This window comes from Mandrillus leucophaeus, unplaced genomic scaffold (genome assembly GCF_000951045.1).
Source record: "Mandrillus leucophaeus isolate KB7577 unplaced genomic scaffold, Mleu.le_1.0 Scaffold108, whole genome shotgun sequence".
NCBI lineage: Eukaryota > Metazoa > Chordata > Mammalia > Primates > Cercopithecidae > Mandrillus > Mandrillus leucophaeus.
The window spans coordinates 341793-364713 of NW_012098987.1; the positions used below are offsets into that span (position 1 = coordinate 341793).

Consider the following 22921-nt stretch of genomic DNA (forward strand, 5'->3'; position numbering starts at 1 on the left):
TCTTTCTTTCTTTCTTTCTTTCTTTCTTTCTTATCCTTCTGGAACTCTTCTTAGATGAGTGTTGAATCTCTGCATCTTTCATCCACATCTCTTAAGGTTTTCTCATAGTTTCTATCTTTGTCTTTTTGCTGTATATCCTTGGAAATATCCTCAGTGTTATCTTCTAGATCACCAACTTGGTCTTCAACCATGTTTATTTTGTAATTCTAGATGTCTATTATTTTCTTTTATTTCAATGTAGTTTTTTAAAATTTTCAAAATGTTTTCTCTCTCTCTCTTTCCCCCCCACTTTTTCTCTCTCTCTTTCCTGTTCTTTTTTTTGTGGGGCAGAGAGGAAAATAATACATAATTAGAATTTTTACATTTGTGCTGTTTCTTCTATGGCATATTGTCCTGCTTGGTCAACTTTATTCTTTCATGATGTTGGTTTTCCTAAAATGTCTGACAATTATTGGTTGCCTGTTTATATTTTTGAATGGAGAGCGAGGTTGGTTTGTATAAACCAGGATCATTTCTCCTGCAGTTATATCTATCTATTTTACCAACAGACCTCTCCCTTAAAAAGGAGGCCCCTTTATTTTTCTCCATTTGTCACCATCTGATAAGCTATATATTTTATTTATTAATTTACTGACTCTGCCCTCTTACTCAAATATAAGCCTCTCTGAGGACAAGGATTTTTGTTTTTTCTACTGCTAGAGCACAGTAGAAGCCTGACAAATAGTCTTTTTTGAATGTATGAGTGAGACCTTTTTTCAGCAGCAGGTGTGCTGACCTGCCACCTTCTCTGCAGTATGTGTATAAGGAGCCCACAGGCAGCCTGAGAGTCCCCTGCAATCACTACAGTTAGGAGGACTTCATTCTGGGAGGGACACCTTTCAATATATAGTAGTCCCCTTATCTGCAGAGGATATGTTCCAAGACCCCCAGTGGATACCTGAAACCACAGATAGTACCAAACCCGATATGTGCTATGTCTTTTCCTATACTACACACCCATAATAATGTTAATTTTTAAACTAGGCACAGTAAGAGATTAATAACAATAACTAATAGAACAATTGTAATAACAATATGCTGTTATAGAAGTTGTGTGAATATGGTCTCTCTCAAATATCTTACTGTACTATCCTCCTCCCACTTGTGATGACGTGAGATGGTAAAATGTCTGTGTGATGAGATGAAGTGAGGTGAATGACATAGGCAAGGGAACTGTGTTAGGCTACTGTTGCCCTTCTGACCATTTGTCAGAAGTAGGATCATCTGCCTCCGGTGATCCTGGCTCATCCAGCCATGACGATGTCAATAGTTGGATGTCAAAAGCAGACAATGTCATTGGTTCATAGGCAGGGACAGCATGGAGATACTGGACAAAGAGGTGATTCACCTCCTGGGCGACATAGACCACAAGATTTCATCACACCACTCAGAACAGCATGCGATTTAAAACTTAAGAATTGTTTATTTCTGAGGTTGTCCATTTAACATTTTCCCACTGCGGTTGACAGCACGTAACTGAAACCGCAGATTGCGGGGAATACTGTACTTCCTTCCTGGCAGAGCTGCCTTTCCCTTTCCCCCCCACACTGTACTGGTATGAAGGTCTGGAGGCGCCTCCGTTTCCGCACTGCTTCTCTCACAGTTCGCAGCACCTTCACCAGAGGCTCTTCCTGGGAGACTTCATTGATAGCTGTGCTGGCAGCTGCTCTTTTTCCTGGAAGGTGCTGGGAGGGATAGTATGCTCTCCATCTGCCCTAGCTGTTCCATCTGTTCCTAAGGCAGTTCTTTAAGGAATTGCCGCAAATGGAACCTATCTCTAGCAGCTCAGGCAACAACTTGCTTGTGCTAATTTATCTGTCGATCTTTCTATTTTCTGTATTTCAGCAATTTCTCAAGATAATGGCCTTTTGTTTTGTTTTCTTGCACGGTGAGAATTTCAGTCTCTTAAAAATGATATTATTTCTTCCTGTTGGTGGGAAACTTTGGGAGTAAAGAGAGCCGGCAGGTGCACATGTGCAGTCTGCTGTCTCAAACTGGAGTCTCCCATGGGTTTGCCACCCTCAGTGGTGATTTTGTTCCAAAAGTTATCTTTTTAAAATTCTGATTTATAGATGATCTGAAATAATATAACTAAATCAGTAGTGTCCAAGTACTAGTCAATGGTAAAGTTTTTTTTTAAATCAATTCATAGTAAAAGGAAAAAAACTGGGTTTTCTGGGATTATGTCCTTTCTACCTTTTTTCTAATGTTAAAATGTGTTTTCTCAAAAAAAAAAAAAAAGAAAAGAAAAGAAAACAGATAGTGTTTTTTAAATGTCTCTACTTAACAAAAAAAAAATCAGTAATCCTATGTCAGTATCTTTTTTAAAAAAAGTTTTTGCAAGTATGTGAAATTTATGTCTAGACTGCTGGACTGAAATATTTTAATTGCGGTTTTAAATTGTATCTTTGTTACTTGGAAGTGAAAGTATGATTTGGTGAAAGTTTTCTTTAAGTGCTAGAAAACATCTGTATTTAATTTCGGAGTGAGGGGTTTAGTAAATCAATCTTTAGAAATTCTAACTTAATTCTAAGTTTTTTTCTTTTTGCATCATAAGGCTTTTGCAGACATGCTGAAAGTAAACAAGACTTTGACAAGTCTAAACATAGAATCCAATTTTATCACTGGAACTGGAATCCTGGCCCTGGTAGAGGCACTGAAAGAAAATGACACCTTGACAGAGATCAAGATTGACAACCAGGTAAGGAAGGCCAGAGAACAGGCAAAGCCAACTCACAGGGTGTGCAGTGAGCAAGGGAAATGCCACAAGAAATGAGTTAAAAGACACAGTTCTGTGTGTGACTCCATTTGATGTACTGGATTTCCTGTAAGTTTTATAACCATTTCTGGCCCATGGAGGATGTGCAGAAGAGCATGTGACTAATCAAACAATGTACAGTGGGGCAGCCTGGGACATAAAGAGCCATCTACCCACAACCCTAGGCTAGTCAGGCTCAAGAAAAGAAAGCAAGGAGGTGGTGGCAGAGGTGTTGACAGCTGCTTTACTCAGTCTCATCATTGTTGCCTTTTGGCATGTATCTCTGCCCTGTCCTATCCCAGCCTTACTTTTGCTTCTCAGTGGGACTGTCACTAACAGAGAAAGCAGGGTGGCCATGGCCAAAGATTCAGATTTCTTTTCCTTGGCTGAAGACTTCTACAACCAAAAGAGCAGAGGCAGGCTCCTGCAGTCTGATGCTGGCTGCAGAGAGCCTATTTAAAGGAATCAGGGTTCTAGAAGATGGTCTGGCTTAGAGTGGCAGGCCACACCCATGAGACTGTGGTCTGATCACAATCTCATTGATCATGACCGCAGCATTTCTCAGGTTCCCATCTGCAGCCAAAGGAAGGTGCTTTCCCCTACAGCCAGCTCTTCCTGCCTGGCAACCTCTTGTTCCCAGCATCAGCCTGCAGTGCCTTCCGAGTTGCTCTGTTGGCTTCAGCTGAGTCCTGCCCACAGACAGCAACTCTCAGTGATCAGCCATGATGCTGAGCCCTGCTCCTCTGGCCACGGGGGAGGGTCTGTGATGGGGTTCCAGACACTGTATCTTGAAAAGAAAGGGCCTTGGAAAGGAGAGACCAAGGAGACTTGTGGTATGAGCGTTCGTTCCCCTGTGGGGTGGTGGGAGAGACAGTTGGGGAGGTGACTGCTGCTTAGAGCATCCTTTGCATGTCTGGGGGCCATCTCTGGGAAATTTCCTGGTCCAGACCCTCCAAGACCTGATAAAGCTGCAGAGTGCCACCCAGGACTGTTGCCTAACCCTGGAAACTCCCAACAGTTCCCATGGAGGCTCTACTCTCTGTCTTTGCTAACCAGGACAAGCAGACTGTTTCAGTGCAGGCCCTCTGGCCTTGGACTTCTGATGTTTGTTGCCAGAGGAACACGGAAAGCCCACCAGGAGACAGGAGCTTTTTCATTCTCATCCTGCCAGAAGGGATGTGCCACCAAAACAGCTTTCCCAGACACAGAGATGTGGAGGCAGCACCCCAGGGGATGTGCCACACAGGGCTCTGCACACTCAGGAAGTTTGATGCTGTGTATCCTAGCATATGTCCAGCTGCTAGTAAATTAGAAAGTGGCATCAGGGTGTGGGGGAGTAAGGAAACAAGCCAGAGAGAAATATGAAGGGAGTGAACAGAAGTGATCACTCAGGGATATTTGTTGAATAGACTCATATCAGAAAGAAGCTAAGTGGGCACTTAGTAAATATTTCCAGGGGAACTAACACAGAAGTGAATACCCTGTTTGAAAGTATATTTAACTCTTTTTACGGATTTAGGCCATTGTGAAACCTCATAGCTGAAATAGTATCACACACTCTGTCTCTAGTTCCTTACAAGATACCACCTAGCTAAGGTTGCCACATAAAATACAGTTAAATTTGGCTTTCAGATAAATGATATATAAATTTAGCATGTGTCATCAAATATTTGGGATACCTTATACTATACTAAAAAAATATGTGTTGTGAATCAGAAAGTCAAACTTAACTGGGTGTCCTGTATTTTTATTTGCTAAACCTGGCAACTCTATGCCTAGTATTGAGTTAGAATGAGGCTAGAATGAGCTAGAATTGTGAAAATTTAGAATAGAGCAGCTTTTGGCAATGCATATAAAGAAGACCCTGAAGTACAGCCTGTAATCCCAGCACTTTGGGAGGCCAAGGCGGGCAGATCACCTGAGGTCAGGAATTTGAGACCAGCCTGGCCAACATGATGAAATCCCATCTCTGCCCAAAAATCCAAAAATTACCCAGGCGTGGTGGCTCACGCCTATAATCCCAGCTACTGAGGAGGCTGAGGCACGAGAATCACTTGAACCCAGGAGGCAGAGGTTGCAGTCAGCCAAGATCATGCCACTGCACTCCAGCCTGGGCAACCGAGTGAGACCCTGTCTCAAAAAAAAAAAAAAAAAAAAAAACACCCTGAAGTACAAAGAATTTGCTCCCTAAAATCCCCGCTAAATCAACCTCATCACCCTTCCTCAGTCATCTAGGAATGAATTTATGTAGCTTTTCAACTGTAATCTTTCATTTTGCTTCCGAAATGGCTTCTCTTTATTTCGTCTTTTTTTTGTTTGGTTGTTTTTGTTTGTTTTGAGACAAAGTCTCACTCTGTGGCCTAGGCTAGAGTACAATGATGCAATCTGGCCTCACTGCAATCTCCACCTTTCTGGCTCAAGTGATCCTCCCGCTTCAGCCTTCTGAGTAACTGGGATTACAGGCACACACTACCATGCCCAGCTAATTTTAAAATTTTTTGTAGAGACAGGGTCTCACTATATTTCCCAGATTGGTCTCCAACTCCTGGGCTCAAGCCATCCTCCTGCCTCAGCCTCCCAAAGTGCTGGAATTACAGGCATGAGCCCCGCCATGCCCAGCCTGGCTTCTCTTTATTTGTATATGACAAGGAGGATTAAGATTTTCTAGAGAGGCTGGGTGTGGTGGCTCACACCTGTAATCCCAATGCATTGCGAGGATGAGACAGGAGGATCACCTGAGCCCAGGAGTTCCAGGTTGCAGTCAGTTATGGATGTGTCGCTGCATTCCAGCTTGGACAACAGAGCTAGACCCTGTCTATTCTCTCTCTCTCTCTCTCTCTCTCTCTCTCTCTCTCTCTCGATTTCCTAGAGGAATTGGAAAAAATTATTTTGCTTTACTTAAGAAATGAGGAAATTCAGGGTCAAAACTTGTCTTACATCCAAATTGTGTTCATTGACTCATAGACTGTTAGAAGTAACCTCAGTTTCCTTATCTATCAAATGAGGGGTTTGAAATAAAATAATCTGTAAGACAGTTTCCTCAGGCAGAACCAGAAGCCAAGACCAATTTAACAGCACAGCAATAGGCAGCTGCACCGAAATGAAGGCCTGCTGAGAATCCACCACCAGGGGCAGACTGCTGGGCTAGGCTCCAGGTCAAAAATGCAGTGATTTAATCAGGTGCCCCTGCGGGAAGAACAATCAGTGATGCATATAAAAGAAACAGATGGGGAACTGCTAAATAAATTTGAGTAGATAAAAGAGGTCACTTAGAAAAAAACAGAAGGTGATTTGAAGATATGCATAAACATTTGTTTCTATTTTTCCCCCTTTGTGTTTGGTGACTTAAAATAGAAAAAGAGCCTGGGCCTCTAGTCCCAGCTACCTACTTAGGAGGCTGAGGCAGGAGAATCCCTTGAGCCCAGGAGTTGAAGTCCAGCCTGGGCAACATAGCAATACCTCATCTTTATATATATATATAAAATATATACCATAATAAAAGTTATATAATTTAATATACTACATACTTACATAATTTAAGTATATATAAAAAATATATATCCAAATTGTAAGAAATTTTGATGCCCATCTATTGTCCTGGGTTTGTGTAAAAAAAGACCTCAAATCCAAAAAAAGATACAGGCTGAGGAAGAAACATAGTGTATGTTACGTTAATTCCTCCCCTTTTTTATATGCCCCCAATATAATTTTCTTCAGCTTCTAAGTCTTTTATGTAGCTATTAGCATCTCCTCCCTCCCCCTCAAAAAAACAAAACTAAAAGCTATTATTCTATTATTAATATTTCCTATTTTTGATTCCAGATTATATTAATGGTTTAAGTTAACATAAAAGCAGAGATGGTGTTTCTGTTTCACTGCTTTGCCAGAATGTCATCCAAGATTCATTACAAAATACAGAAAACCCTAAAGAAATTACAATTGATGTCTATATAAATAGAACATTCAAATCAAGGGCAAGTGAGTGTGGATTTGCCTTTTATTGCACAACAAAGCAGCTGTAAGGATGCTGAGCAGAATTTAAACTATTGGGGAAATAGCCAGCTACTTGGAGAGGAGGGACTCAGATACTTGGGAATATAGGTGATTTGGGGTAACTTTTGACCATTGCATTAACACTGCAAGTTACCCAAGTCCAGGACTCAAATGCTCCAGGGGCACAAGCCATAGTAATGGCAGCCCTAACCTTAGCTCAGGGCTCATTCCTTGATACAGTCCCACTATTCTAAACTATGACATTTGCTAAAGTTGCTCATGAAAATCTGAGGTCAGCTTCTCTTACTTTTTTGCTGCCACTCCCTCCCATTGACTCATGATGCTTAAAGCGTTAATCTCTACACGGTGGATGCCCATAATTATTATTGTCTAACTGGAAATATCACATTGTGTTAAGTTCTCAAGGAGAGACTCATTTGAGGGGTTGCTGGATGACGAGAAAGAGAAAAGCAAAGAGATAAGCCTTAAAACTTGCTTGGGATGCAAGCCATAAACTTTTCTTCTTCATCTACTCCATATTTAAATTTTCCAAATTTAAAAGGTATATGTTTTTAACTTATTACAAAGTGATCAAGATTGTATGGTACTGGCACAAAAATAGACTAGCAGAGCGATAAAGCAGATTCAAATCAGGGAAGAATGAAACAAAAGATGGTAGGATAATTTGCTAGCATTTTGGAACAAAATTGAATTGGGTCTCTATCTTCATTCTTTTTTCTTTTTTTGTTTTAAGATGGAGTTTCTTTCACTCCTGTCACCCAGGCTGGAGTGCAATGGCGCCATCTCGGCTCACTGCAACCTCTGCCTCCCAGGTTCAAGTGATGCTCCTGCCTCAGCCTCCCAAGCAGCTGGGATTGCAGGCGCATGCCACCATCCCCTGCTAATTTTTGTTTTTTTAGTAGAGACGGAGTTTCACCATGTTCACCAGGTTGGTCTCAAACTCCTGACCTCAGGTGATCCGCCAGCCTCAGCCTCCCAAAGTGCTGGGATTTTAGGCATGAGCCACCATGCCTGGCCCTATCTTCACTCTTACGTTAAAATTCATTCCAGATGAAATAAAGATTTAAACATTAAAATATATTAAATCATAAACCAAATGGAAGAAATCAGGAAGAGTAGAGAGGCTTCCTAAACATGATATCTAGAAGATTGATAAATTTGACCATATGAAAATGAAAAACAAGTTCTGATAGTGACAAAATGAGAGTCAAAAGACAAACAGAGCAAAATGGTTGCAGCGCATTTGACAAAGGGCTAATTTCCTAACATACAAGAAACCTATAAATCAAGTTAAAAAACACAAAATACAGGAACCGTAAGCTGGTAGAAAAATGGGCAAATGGCATGGATTGGTAGTTCCTGAGAAAAAAGAAATATAAATCCATAAGAAAATTCATTGTTCTTATTCATCATTTGACAAATGCAAATTAAAGGAGTTAAATAAATATAAAAGAAATATAAATTTTCACAAAGTGTATTGACAAAGATTAAAAAGGTAAGTAGTATCTTATTTGGCTAGGGTAGGGAAAGCAGTAACACTCGTACAGTTAGCAAGAATAAAAGCTGTCGTAACCTTTGACAGTAAGTCAGTAATATACCAGAACTGGAAACATGCTTGCCCTCTGACCCAGCTATAATTTGTCCTACAAGCATACTTGCAGAAATGCCCCAAGATGCACTGGGGGGAGGGAAGCTCACTACAGTTTTGTTTGGAATAGTGGAAATAGAATGCAATGTAACAGTAAGTCAGTAAGGCCTGGCTAAATACACTATGATCCATCACTGCAATGGGATGTGGCACAGTTCTTTATATGGATGAGGTAAATGTATATTTACCAACATGAAAAGATATCCTTAATGTTAAATGAAAAATAAAAACACACTTCAAAACAACATGCTAGTATAATCCATTTATGTGAAAAAAGCATAGATGTACAAGTGATTGTGTAGATGTGTGAATGCATAGAAAATGTTTAGAACACTACATAGTGCACCCCAATCTGGCTTTCTCTGTGGGGAATGGGAATGTTGAAGTAAGGGGACTTTTATATTTTATATACATTTTAATTTGCATTTTCCAAACAAGCCTGTACTTTTTTTTTTTTTTTTTGAAATGGAGTCTACTCTGTCACCCAGGCTGGAATGCAGTAGCAAAATCTCAGCTCACTGCAACCTGTGCCTCCCGGGTTCAAGCGATTCTCATGCCTCAGCCTCCTGAGTAGCTGGGACTATAGGCGCCTGCCACCACACCCAGCTAGTTTTTGTACTTTTAGTAGAGACAAGGTTTTGCCATGTTGGCCAGGCTGGTTTCAAACACCTGACCTCATGATCTGCCCATATCAGCCTTCCAGAGTGCTGGGATTACAGGTATGAGCTGCTGCGCCCAGCCTTATTTTTTGAAATGTAATGACTGTGTTATGAAAAAATATAACTCGTACAGTTATATTTAAAATTAAGGGACAAAGTATACTTTGTCCCTTAAATTTTAAATTCCCATATTTACATGCCCCTATTTGTTTTTGTTTTTTTGAGACAAAGTCTCACTCTGTCACCCAGGCTGGAGTGCAGTGGCACAATCTCGGCCCACTACAACTTCCGCCTCCTAGATTCCAGTGATTCTCTTACCTCAGCCTTCCAAATAGCTGGGACTACAGGTGCATGCCACCATGCCCAGCAAATTTTTTGTATTTTTAGTAGAAACGGACTTTCACCGTGTTGCCCTGGCTGGTCTCGAACTCCTGACCTCAAGTGATCCATCTGCCTCGACCTCCCAAAGTGCTGGGATTACAGGTGGAGCCACAGTGCGTGACCTCCCTATTAAAAAAAGAAAAAAGAAAAAAAAAAACCCTCTTTTTTATTTTTTTATTAGTTTATGTCTCAAACAAAAAAGCCTTTTCCCTGCTGGGTGCGGTGGCTTACACCTGTAATCCCAGCACTTTGGGAGACCGAGGCGGGTGGATCACGAGGTCAGGAGATCGAGACCATCCTAACACGGTGAAACCCCATCTCTACTAAAAATACAAAAAAACTAGCCAGGCGTAGTGGCGGGCGCCTGTGGTCCCAGCTACTCGAGAGGCTGAGGCAGGAGAATAGTGTGAACCCGGGAGGTGGAGCTTGCAGTGAGCCGAGATTGCGCCACTGCACTCCAGCCTGGGCGACACGGGAGACTCCGTCTCAAAAAAAAAAACCTTTTCCCACAAACTTAAACAAGTTGGAGATTTTTTTGTAGCCCGCCTTCAGAGTTTGCTGATTCATCCAAAAGTGTACATGGTTCAAACCACAATAAAGCTGCTCAGAATCACCTAATGAGATTCTGCTGAGAGACAACAGCCCATAGGTTGAGATCTTTAATTATTTTTGGATATGGATCCCAGAATTAAAAAATTATATTTGATAGCACAAATATAATTTGTGCACAACACAGTGACAACAGAGTGACTATAATCAACAATAACTTATGCATTTTAAATTTAAAAAGTAGAATTAGATTGATTGTAACACAAAGAAAGGATAAATGCTTGAAGTGATGGATACCCCATTTACCCTCTTGTGATTATTATGCATTATATGCCTGCGTCAAAATATCTTATGTACCCCATAAATATAATATACCTGTGTATCCACAAAAGTCAAAAATAAAAACATTTTATAAAAAAGAAGAAAAAGTATTGGAAATGAATAATGGTAATGGTTGCACAATATTTGATTGTACTATATGCCACTGAATTGTGCAGTTTAAAATGGCAAAATTTTATGTATATTTTACCACAATAAGTAAATAAGAATTTCCTAGGTGAAAAGTAAAAAATAAAAATAAAAATTTAGTAATTGGATTGGCTGCTACAAAATAGTTTCATTATTTTTAAAACACACTTTGTTTAAACCACAGATACTGGGATGAATTCAAAACACCAAATATTAGTTTTGCTTTCATTTTAATTCTGGAATTATCCTTTCCTTCATAAACAATTTGCTTAGTTTTTTCAGCTGTAGGACACCAGCAAACTCAGCTGTCTGTTGGATTTTGCTTCTAGACAAGGAGCAGGATTCAAATGATTATGAGAGAAAACATCTCAAGTGACTCTGTACCTTTTAATTTGAGACCTTTGCCTCTTTGCCTTTTTGTCTAGCAAGTAGCCTTGTCTTTTTCCTGTGCAAGTAACTGTTTCCTCTTCCTTCTTGGTCATCGTGCACGTGTGTCTGCACCTGCAACCAGAGGCAGCAGTTGGGAACAGCTGTAGAGATGGAAATTGCCCAGATGCTGGAGGAGAATTCAAGGATCCTCAAGTTTGGATACCAGTTTACCAAGCAAGGGCCACGAACAAGGGTGGCAGCTGCCATCACAAAGAATAATGACCTGGGTAATTCAGCCATAATATGTGCTGTTAACCATTAGAAGAGCATGAGCATTCACTTCTCCACTTCAGATGCAACATCTTACAGATACCATTCCATTGGCCTCTGATGTCACTCACTTCTTCATATAAGACACATTATTATAATACATGGTCATAGGAGTCTTTGTGGTCCTCGCAGTGTTTAAGTTACATCATAGCATTTTCTCAAAAAAGAAGTTTGTTCTATTTTCCAGGTATCCTTTGATTTTTGCTTGATTTCTTTTGTGTATTTGCTTCTCTTTTACTTACATGTAATCACCTTGTGTTGTTACGTTCACCAAATACCCAATTATGTTTGACTCCTGACTGCTTTGGTACTTAGTTCTAAATATGGATATGTCTGATACTTTGGCACTTTACATGTGATATAAACATGGAGCTACATTATGAAGTTTAAACTCACAAGTTGCCTTTTCAGTTAGCCCCTTCAGCTTTTCCTGTGGCCACTTGTTGCTGAGGTTCCCTGGCATTTCTTCTGTTAGAGGTGGGGCATATCCTGATCAATCATAGCAAAGAGGAATGGAACTGGGAAAACTTGGTCTGAGGATATCCCAGCCACCTGGAGCAGCCTGGCAAAAGGACATCTAGGAGGAGACATCCATTTGGCAAGCGGTCAGTCAGTCAACAGCAGGCTTCAATCCCCAGTTTGAGGTTCAGGGACAGAATGCCAGATCTTGGGTGGAGGAACTGGGCAAGGCGTTCCACCAGGTACAGTGCTGGCCTCAAGGAGGACTCAGATAGTGAGCAAGATAGAAGCTAAAGGTTAGAACAAGAAGGGGCAAATAAAGGTTAGTATCCAATTCCTTGTCCAGACAGGCTTTGCCAAGACCCTGAGGCCTAGGCAAGGTGTAGTGTGTGGCATCAGGAAGCTGGCTGGACATGTGATGGTACTTACCTGGGGGGTACACAGGGTGAGGCCAAGGGGCAGACAGGCAAATAGGGATTTGGGAAAGAGTGGAAGCAGCAGTCAGAAGACACCTAGGAAAAGCACATTGGGTCCACAACCAAACAACATGGAGACCAAAGGAAAACAGGCAAAACGAGAGGTCTAAAGAAAATAGGGCAGCCTACGTCCAAGCAGCAGCATCTGTGGGCAAGAGCCTAGGCCGGAGCTAGGCTATTTAAAGTGGAGAGTTAGAGCAAGACTACAGCCAGGGCACATTTTTACCAAATCCAAGAAGGTTCAATAGCCCTCTTCCCAGTGACTAGGAGGGCCTGCAGCTGGGAAAGTGAAAGGTGGAAGAAGAGGGTTGCAGGAACTGGGAAACAGGCAGTCTGGGCAACTTCTTCGATCCTAAACATCAGGTTAATAGAAATTAATCTCTGAGTTTGCTTGCTAACTGAATCATACCTTCCTGTAGGTTGATATTTAAGAGTTTTTATTTAGAAGAGTTTTAGAATCTTTGAACTATTTGCAGCTCCTTCCAGACTTCAACCCATAATCAGCATTAAAAGATTGTGAAGAGTTAGTTAAAGCCAGTTGGTGACAGAGTTGCTAGTGCCATGGATAAACGGCCATGAAAATAGTCAAAGTGCATAGTTTCACAGGTCTCTTCTGGAATTTCTACCCCATAGAAATGCGAACGTTCTAACACTCGAGTACCCAACTATCAGACATACCTGTATTTAAATGTAAATTCCACCAGACACTGGATTATTTTATCATTTCCATTGATTGTCTTGGTTGAGTATTAAAATGTAAGATAACTATATCCTCAAGCGTGTGAGATTGTCATCTTACGTAATTAATGCTGTTTATCTGGAATTTAAGAAGTATCCCTTCAATTTGTCTTTTTATTCCTTTCTTTCTTACCTAGTTCGTAAGAAGAGAGTTGAAGCAGACAGAAGGTAAACTTCCTCAGGGAGGAGTGAAGTTTCACCATGGTGTGGCCATTGAAAAACAAATACTCTTCTTCTTCCCCATCGGGACCATTTTATCAAAGTTTGTTCATTTCCGTTAACCACATAACTAATAATTTAATTGTTATTCTTTTTTAGCACTACTTATTTATCTTGGATTTTGTAATATATACAATTGTTTTATTTGCTCATGGGCACTTCTGGCAACTTGACAAATGGACTGATGCAGATTTTAGAGAGTGACGACATGGAAAATGAATTTAACCACTTTCTTATTGGGTTGTCTTGCTTTCTTACATGAACTTTTTTTTTTAATCATTGAAAGGAATTTAGTGTATACTATGTGTTTGTAATTGTGATTATGATAGAGGCCTATCTCTGTTTACATGCATAGCTTTGAGTTAGGCTAAATACATCAGAAGTGTTCTGCTGACCACATAAGAAGTTAGTATTGCCAATCTTTCACTGCGTGTGAAAATGTGACCAATTTAGCACAAATTCTGTCTTCTTTCCAGAAAAATCAGTAAATGCACATGCCCTGTTGATTGGAGATCAGTAGTGTCATCTTCATAAAGCAAGACAACATTATGACACTTTAAAAACAGTATTAGCAAAGAAGTCTATTTGTTAACCCACAAATGTAGCTTCAAGCCAGACTCACAGGTAGCAAAATGAATTAGCACACCTACTTTTACTGACTATTCAACATAAATTGAATCTTTAACATGACTTTAAAGGATAACTATTTACAAAGCTGTTTTAAAGTTTTTCAAACATGATAGAAATTTTCTAAATGTTAGTAAGAGAGAAGCTTTTAAAACAGTACATTCCTGAATAAAACAATAATATTGTATCTTAAGGCTGTCTGATGCACATGATTGCATTTTTTTGGCAAATTTTAGAAGCATTTATGGCTTTGTCTTTAGTGTAACAAGATCACAGGATGAAAGATGAACATTCAGGTTAATTATCTAGACTTTTGTCCGCAGTACATGATCCATCCAGACGTTTGCGAATGTCAGGAGAAAAATGTGAATTATCATTTATCCAGATGCGTGTCATCTCAAGGACAAAGCCTGTGAAAGTACAGCTGAAATGGTTGCATTGTAGTGTGCATTAATCTTTTGATGTAGTGGTGTAAAAATGCAATGCTAAACTAAGGAAGCAGGTGACTGCAGCCTTTGGCTCAAGTGCACTACTCTGATAATTGTCAGTGCCTGAGGTTGTGATTGGTGACATTCTGACACTGCCCAAGGCAACTCACCCTCTATTCCTCCTTTTTCCCCTCCCTTTCTTCCAATTCATTGTCGTTTTTCTCTTCTTTTCTCTAATTTGTTACTAAACAAATTCCAGAGTTTGTTTAGTAACCGAGTGTTCCTTAGTTGCCTGGTAGCAATAAAACAAGTGAATAGGAAAATGATTAATATATTATTCTGTTATTCTATTTAGCTTGTAAAACTCATGGAATCTGTTTAAGATAGCCCTTGTAAAGTTGGACATTTACCTGTATTATAAGTACCCACAGCTGTGTCTCTGAAGTCCTTTGAAATATCTCATTTTCTTGAAATTTTTTTAATTTTTGAGAACACAGTAAGCAGAATATTCTAACACCTTTGGCCCTAAAAATCCTTTAATTAGTTTATGGCTTCATCTCCTTATCTATTTTAAAAACACAGTAAATACTGTTTCATGGTTTTCAGTCTGATTTTTCCTTCCTTTTCACCCATTTAGGTGTGATGTGTTGGAGTCAACTTGTACAGGCTTGCCAATTGTTATATTTTCAAGAATTTTGCAAACTGGTTGTTCAATACAGCCACTATTTAAAATGAAATGATGTGTACTTACAATTGAATGAATTATATTAAGGACAAAAATAACAAATACTATACTCAAAAATCTTACATTTTACTATTTTCTAACCTCTTAAGATTATTTACATCTAGTAGGTATGTATGTAGAAATACTACTTAATGGTATGCTACTGAACATATCCTCTCAACTCCATGTTCACTACTTCTTGTTACTACAATGGCTTGAAATTGGCCGTGGTAGAAATATTTACATCACAGAAATTAGCAATATGTAAGAAACTGGGGCTTTCTCCCCCTCTAGATTGCTGGTTGATAAGCATTCATCAGCACACCACTGGGTGAAATTACAAATGTTTTTATACATATGTTTTGCTTACCATGTTGCCAAAGGGAAGAACATTTCTCTTAGATGTCTTTTCTCCTCTTTGGATTTGTTACAAACCTATTTAAGTGCTCAGTCCCTGACCTGCCTCTCCAAGTAAGCCTTTTTCCTTTTTTTTTTCCTCACTCTCTTTCTTGCCTTGCCTCTTAAAATCCCGGACCCTATAGAGCATTCCTTGCAGCCCCACAGTGCTGTGAACTGGGGGCTAAAGCAGTTGTTGGCAAACTCTGGCAGAAAGCAAGAAAAAAAAAAAAATCAGAGTTCAACCATGGCTGTTTCTTTTGTACAAGCAGTTATTGATAGTATTAAAGCAAGATAATGGAAAATTATCAAAAATATAGCACTGTTTTTAGCTTATAAAATAGTTGGGTCGCATGCAACAGAGTCTATGAAATGAAATGTTGATTACTAATCAGTTTGTTTTATTATTATCTGTGTTTTTAAAGTGGCTTGAAAGGTGGCATTTCCATGAGTATGCACATATTGATGATAATCCTTAGAAAAATATACACTTGAGGAGCCTATCCACCATTTAATTAGCCTAGGACTTCATCCCTCTCTCTGCCCAAAGTATGTGGAAATGGTAGCTCTTTCATCATCATGGGCACAGTTAATCCTTTGCTATCCATTGTAATGGGGCATAATGTATATAAAATTTTTTTCTATGTATTTGTTTTGCCAGATACTGTGTTGAGATATTTGGCAATATTTGGATAACTGATTGAAGGGAGATAACTTCTCCCCAGGCCTATCTCCGCCCCCCTTTTAGAGTTGTGCAGGTCCACTTTAAGTGTAAAATCATTCACCTGGACTTGTGGGCTCATATCACCAACATCTATTACGGCATATGTAGATGATGTTTAGGAGATAAACCTTAGAAGTCTAGAAATCATATGATTAGTTCAGCACTGCAGCTCCCCATCTGCTTATTGTGTATAACTGGAAGCTGTTTTCATCCTCATCAGCGTGATTAAATGACTTAGTTTCTTTCATCTTTGGAGGGTATAATGTAAATAAGTGTCGTGTGTGTATGTGCATGTGTACTGTCAGATATCTAACTAGGTATTTGGCTACATCTGGACAACTGATTGAAGGGAGATGCTCTCTCCCCAGTCCTCTTCCCTTGTCCTTTTTAGAATTGCTGCAGGCCCAGGTTAAATATGAAATTACTCCCTAGAGTTTGCAGTTTATGTTACCAACCACCACATTTTATAGCTATGTAGAGGATGACTCTTAGGAAATAAATATTAGAAGCCTAGAAATCATTTAGCTGTTCTAGCACCAAATCTATCCATTTGCCTAATGTATTTAACATTCCATCCTCATCGACATGATTAAGCCCCTTTCTTCCATCTTTGTAGGGCTCATTGTATATAAATATTTTGTACATAAAGATCATCAAATACTATAATGAGGTATTTGGCTTCATCTGGAAAATTGATTGGAGGGAGACGCAGTCTCTCAGCCCTGCTTCCCTTGTCCCTGTCCAAGTTGCTGCAGGCCCAGGTTAGAAGATTACCAACCTGGAGGGGCATGCAGTTCATCTTACAATAAAAGTCCATTCATTTAAAAACTCAGAAATCATCCCAGTGCCTGTACTCCTCAAACCAATTTCCCTAAGGGGAGACTGGCACACCAGCCCAAAGAACAGGTGCTTCTCTTCCAACAGAAACATGGCCCCTGACAGGGCACCAGCATTAGGGAAACCAATGTCTTCCGTATAGCTGCCATGAGAATATTTCAGATGCTCAAACTGAAAACTCTTAAAACCAATGTTAAGCATCAGCATGCTTTAAGTGTAAGATAGCCCTCTGGAATTTACAAACACATGTGCAGCTATTTCCTTGTTCACAGATATGATGTACTCAGCCCTCTCCTAGGCACTATGAAGGAGACAGAGGAAGCATAAAAATTCTGGACTAATATAATTTTATATGTCTTTCTGGGATTGGGGAGTAGATTGAGTGCCTTTTTTACAAAGAAGATCCCATATTTAATTCAAGTATTTATAGCATCAGTAAAAAAGGGCAGAGGGCAGGAGGTTGAGAACACTAGGTTCTGTGCTATGTTACCTGTATTCGGTAGAACTGTTTCTGGAGTCAGGTTTTAAGTCATGATCCTGAAGCTTCCTTCCCCACTTCCACTAATGATGCAATAATAGCTATTTTCGTTTTAATTAGCAGAGAACTAAAAGGAAAGGTCCTAGCTCTACCTTCCACTCGCAACTTCCCTTTACCTCCCCTTATTGCTTTCATCTCAAATATCCCTGCTACTCAACCAATCCTAAAGCTAACGTACTGAGACGCACACAAAGGAAAGGTGTGAGAGTGCTTGGAAGCATCCAGCTGAGCCCACTGGAGGAAAATCACACGATAGGGCCTCTTGTTGTGATATACTGGCCAGAGAAAAGCGCCAAGAACTTCAAGGATGTTATTCACTGCTTTCCTACTCCCCAGCACTAGATCAGATTGGATTTTACTTTGTAGTTCAGAAGTTAAGAAGTCAAATTTGCTGACCGAGGTGGGGAAGGAGGATGGAAATTAAAGGTTTACATTTGTTTAATGGCAGAACTGAGATTTGCTCTGCTTACCTCTTTCCCATCTGTCTGTAATAGCAATGACTGAATAATCAGTAGACCAATGGAAGAGGAGTTGCAAGTTTAAATCTATAACCTGACTCTGGGTTCTGTTCTAGAAACAGTACATGTTTTAGAGGCTTTGCCAGTTGGGATACATTGTTGACTTGGGGGAGGCTGAAGGAGAGAGCTGACAACCTAGACACAGAAAAGAGTAATTAACTAACTAGATTTTCTTCTGATCTCTTCTATGGTAGTGATTCTGAGCACATTGGCCCAGCTAGTTGGTATGGTGAAGGGGCACCGTACTAACAGATTTGGAGACTGAATCCTAATCCCATCACCAACACTTAGCAGGTATATGATCATGGGCAATTCATTCAATTGCCTGCCAATTATAGACTATACAGGGGGAAGAGCACTGGATTTGGAGTCAAGAAACGTGGACACTTGGCTCCACACTTCCTTAGCTGAGTAACTTCGGGCAAACCACTTGGTCTCTCGAGCCTAAGGTTCTTCAGCTATAAAATGGGAATAATATCTTCACTAACTACCTCACAGAGTTGTGGTAAGAATATAATCAGACAACTGGATATAAACACTATATAAACTGGAAAGCGCCATACAAATGTGAGAGATCAGTTTTATTATCAAATCACTATTTTCCACTGCCTCTTGAATCGGTTTTATTCTAACCAACCATTACATCTTCCTCATCTTTTGGAGTGTGGGCAATTGAGGCTTGGGTGTGTCATCAGGGACTGGAGTTATTTCAGCTCCCACATAGAGGTGGGAGAGGTGGTTGATGGGGCGGTGGAAGTTAGATACCAGTGATGTATATGGTAGGACATTTTCCTGGGTCACTTTGACAGTACCTTGGGAAATTGTCAGAATCCTTGCAGAGGGCCGAGGCTGGGCACAAGGGAGAAAGCCAACAGTTGAGAATTGAGAGGAGGGTCTGGAGCACGACTGCCCTCCTGTCATTGCTGCAGGTGGGAGAGGCTAAGACTTCAGGTATGACTGGAGGCCTAGGAGAGAAGAGTGTCCCTAGGGTTTCAAGAATTTTCATGCCTAGCAGCTGAGTAACAAGCACCAGTTCTGATAGATAGTGAAGGGGAGAAAATGCCACCTGTTGTGGGATCAGCTCTGCAGGGCAGCAGCTGCCTTGTTATCACCAGCAACCTTAGCCCTGGTCAGTAATATTTCTGCTAAGAAAGGTTTTGAAGCATGGTCTCCAAGGACTTTCATAAGCCCTTGGAGTCAGGACTGTGTCTCATCCATCTTTGTATCTTCAGTACCATCTCATAAGGTGCCTTGTACATAGTAGGTGCTTAATGAACAAATGTTGCTTCAATTTAGCTGTTGTCCAGCCCCACAGAGTTACGCTCCATTTGCCACCATGTGATATTTTTGGGAAACAATACTGATTTGGATGCCAGCTGTATGTGACTTTGGGCAAGACTCTCCCATCTATCTTGTCTTCATTTCACCTGTAAAATGAAGTGAGTGGATTCAGTGCTCCCTAAGGTCCCTTCCAGCTCCAATACTTGACAAGCCTATGATTCTAAATCGTTTCCATTGCCTCTGAACATGGGTGAGTAATGCCTCCACTGCAGCTCTGTTTTCCTCCAGGAGGCTTTGTTCAGAGGAGGTCTGACTATTGCACAGCCAGTTTTTTCTTCCTCTTCAGCAGTTCTTTACTGTCTTCAGAATAGTTGTGGATGAGCGGCCTTTTCTGAAAGGATACTTAAAAATATATACTATTTAGGCTGGGCATAGTGGCTCATGCCTGTAATCCCAGCACTTTGGGAGGCCAAGGCAGGTGGATCACCTGAGGTCAGGAGTTCAAGACCAGCCTGGCCAACACGGTGAAACCCCGTCTCTACTAAAAATACAAAAAATTAGCTGGGCCTGGTGGCAAGAGCGTGTAATTCCAGCTACTGGGGAAGCTGAGGCAGGAAAATCGCTTGAACCCAGGAGGTGGAGGTTGTAGTGTGCTGAGATCATACCACTGCACTCCAGCCTGGGTGACAAGAGCGAAACTCCATCTCAAAAAAATAAATAAAATATATACTATCTTGCTCCTCAACCAGTGGGAAAGGAGAGGAGGGGAGGCAAAGAAAGAAACTGAGCACAGTAAACACAGCATTTTTTGTAGGCTCTTATTTAAAGTGTATGTGTGTGTGTGTGTGTGTGTGTGTGTGTGTGTAAGTATTGACTAGGAAACAGAGAAGCCAATCAAAAGTATACTGTGCAATTGAGAGAGGCTGACCCAGGATTTAAAACTTCCTTTGGGTAATCTAACTGTGAGTAGATAGGAATCGGCCATATGGTGAAATGAGATCAATAGGAAATGTGCTTTTTGAGGAAATTTTATTTTAGTACCAAATGTTGCCAGTGACAATCTTCAGTTAAGAAATAAGTTATTCTAACCTAAAATTCTTATCTCTGCCACTTTGGTTTAAAAACAAAAGCTCTTATATACATGAAATAATTATATTTTAATTAAGCCTTTAGCTTAGTTGTTTTCATCTCTTCAAGGAAAATGAATAAGCAGCATTTTTCATTGTACTTAAAAATGTAAAATATCTGCATGCCACTAATCTGTAACATTTTACCAGTTCAGATGCCTGTAATGTGTGACTTTATGTGTGTCTGTGTTGTTTTGAAGATAACAAAGGAAGTAATACTTTGTAAACTGTTTAAACAAGTATTTGAACTTCTATTGGCAACATTTATTGGGCTAAGCAGTTACTGAAAACTCCATATAGTTTTATTTTCCATTTGAAACTTCAATCAAATCAAGACTATTATATTCATTAGGGAATTAAAGACTAATTTGCCTTTTAAATGTGAAGTTGAACATTGTGTGGAAAGTAAATGTGTGATAAAGCAAAATGTATAAAGTTTGAAATATTATACTTTTACCCTGGATAATTATTCAGGACCCCAGTTGGCCCAAATAGGTGCAATTTTTAATACTTTGAAATTAGCCAGCCAGACTTAATGCTAAGGTAAATGTAAACTGTTTTAATTAATTAGCTTTCAAAGATATAATGTATCTATTTCTATCAGGAATGATATTTCCAAATGAAAATGTAAAGAACATTGGGAATTAATAAACTTTCCTTTCAAAGTAAAAGTAAAGACTGGTTTTATATGGCTAATTTTTAGACAGTGTTTCTTTAAAACAAATGGTTGGCATCATGTTATTAGATGAGCACATCTGCAGAAAACTATAAAATGCCTTTATTATGAAGAAACAAGACAACTACAAGTAGCCATAACAGAGAGAAATAACTCGTTATCAAACAAAAATGTACACATTTGGCTAAATAGTTAAAAATTTACTAGAATGAATGGGAACAGGAATACAGAAAGCCCAAACAGGTTAACTATTTTACACTGAATTTTTTACACTAACTTTGGATTTACATTATTATTATTTTTAAAGCCCTTCTGGTAATTTGTAATACTGAACACTGAAAATGATGAAGTTATGTTGTAAAGGTTTGACCCTGGAAAAACAGGAAAAGCTGTTCTTCCTGCCCTTCTGCTGAACTCTGTCCCAACTCTTGGATTTCAGTTTAGGCTGGTAAGGTTCAACTGAGAAACATAAAGAGCCAGTGTCTAATTTCTGTATTTGCTGTTTCACACCTTCTCTTGGACAAAGAAGTATAGTAATTATTTTGTTTAAAAGATTCTCCCTTTCAGCCTATTGGGTTATAATGAATAGAGCAGTTAATTTTAAAAATCAACTTAAAAATAGCATGAGGAGAATATAACTTAACTGCTACCTGTGTGGAGAAAGACTTTGATGTTTTAGTTTATTAAAAGCTTAATGTGGATACACACAAAAACACACACACAGAGCAATAAATTAAATCATGCCACCAGAGAAAATCATCTTCACGAAAAGGAAGACAGGAATGAAGGAAAGAAGGAAGAGAAAACCATAAAGTAACTAGAAAACAACAAAATGGCAGGAGTAAGTCCTTACTTAGCAGTAATAACATTGAATATAAATGAACTAAACTCCCCAGTAAAAAGACATACTATCTTTTTATTGGGCTGAATAACATTTTTTAAAAAGGCTGACTGATCTGTTGCATACAGGTAACACTTTTCCTTTAAAGATACACAGGCTGAAAATGAAGGGATGGAAAAAGATATTTCATGCTAATGGAAACCAAAAAAGAACAGAAGTCACTGTACTTATATCAGACAAAATAGAGTTCATGAGAAAACTGTAAGAAGAGACAAAGAAGGTCATTATATAATGATAAAGGGGTCAATTCAGCAAGAGGATATAACAATTTTAAATACATGTGCCCCCAATACTGGAGCACCCAGATACATAAAGCAAATATTGTTAGAACTAAAGAGAAAGAGAGAGAGAGACCTCAATACAATAATAGCTGGGGACTTCAACACCCCACTTTCAGCATTGAACCCATCTTCTAGGGAGAAAATCAACAAAGAAACATTGGACTTAATCTGCTCTATAGGCCAAATGGACCTAAGAGATATTTACAGAACATTTTATCTAAGCTGCAGAATACACATTCTTCTCAGCATATGGATCATTTTCAGGTATAGATGTTAGGTCACAAAACAAGTCTTGATATATTTTTAAAAATTGCGATAATATCAGGCATCTTCTCTGACCACAATGGAATAAAACTAAAAATCAATAGCAAGAGGAATTTTAGAAACTATACAGATACACGGAAATTAAACAATATGCTCCTGAATGACCAGTGGGTAAATGAAGAAATCAGAAAAATTGAAAAATTTCTTGAAACAAATGATGATGGAAACGGTACATACCAAAACCTATGGGAAACAGTGAAAGCAGTACCAAGAAGGAAGTTAATAGTGTCTACATCAAAAAAAGAAGAAAAACTTCAAATAAATAATGAGGCATCTTAAAGGACTAGAAAAGCAAGAGCAAGCCAAACCCAAAATTAGTAGAAGAAAAGAAATAATAAAGATAGAGCACAAATAAATGAAATTGAAATGAAGAAAGTAACATAAAAGATCAATGAAACAAAAAGTTGGTGTTTTGAAAAGGAAAATTGACAA

At 39.4% G+C, this 22921-nt stretch overlaps 1 protein-coding gene across 1 annotated transcript in view; it reads left to right on the plus strand.

Annotated features, from left to right (window-relative positions):
* TMOD2 (tropomodulin 2 (neuronal)) overlaps positions 1 to 20979 on the plus strand; it is a 59697-nt gene extending 38718 nt beyond the window's left edge. Inside the window, exons 6-8 of the mRNA XM_011986190.1 lie at positions 2597 to 2740; positions 11028 to 11172; positions 13026 to 20979. Coding sequence (XP_011841580.1) covers positions 2597 to 2740; positions 11028 to 11172; positions 13026 to 13060 — 324 coding nt within the window. The 3' untranslated portion in view covers positions 13061 to 20979. The remainder of the gene's footprint in view (positions 1 to 2596; positions 2741 to 11027; positions 11173 to 13025) is intronic.
* The last annotated feature ends 1942 nt before the right edge of the window (positions 20980 to 22921 follow it).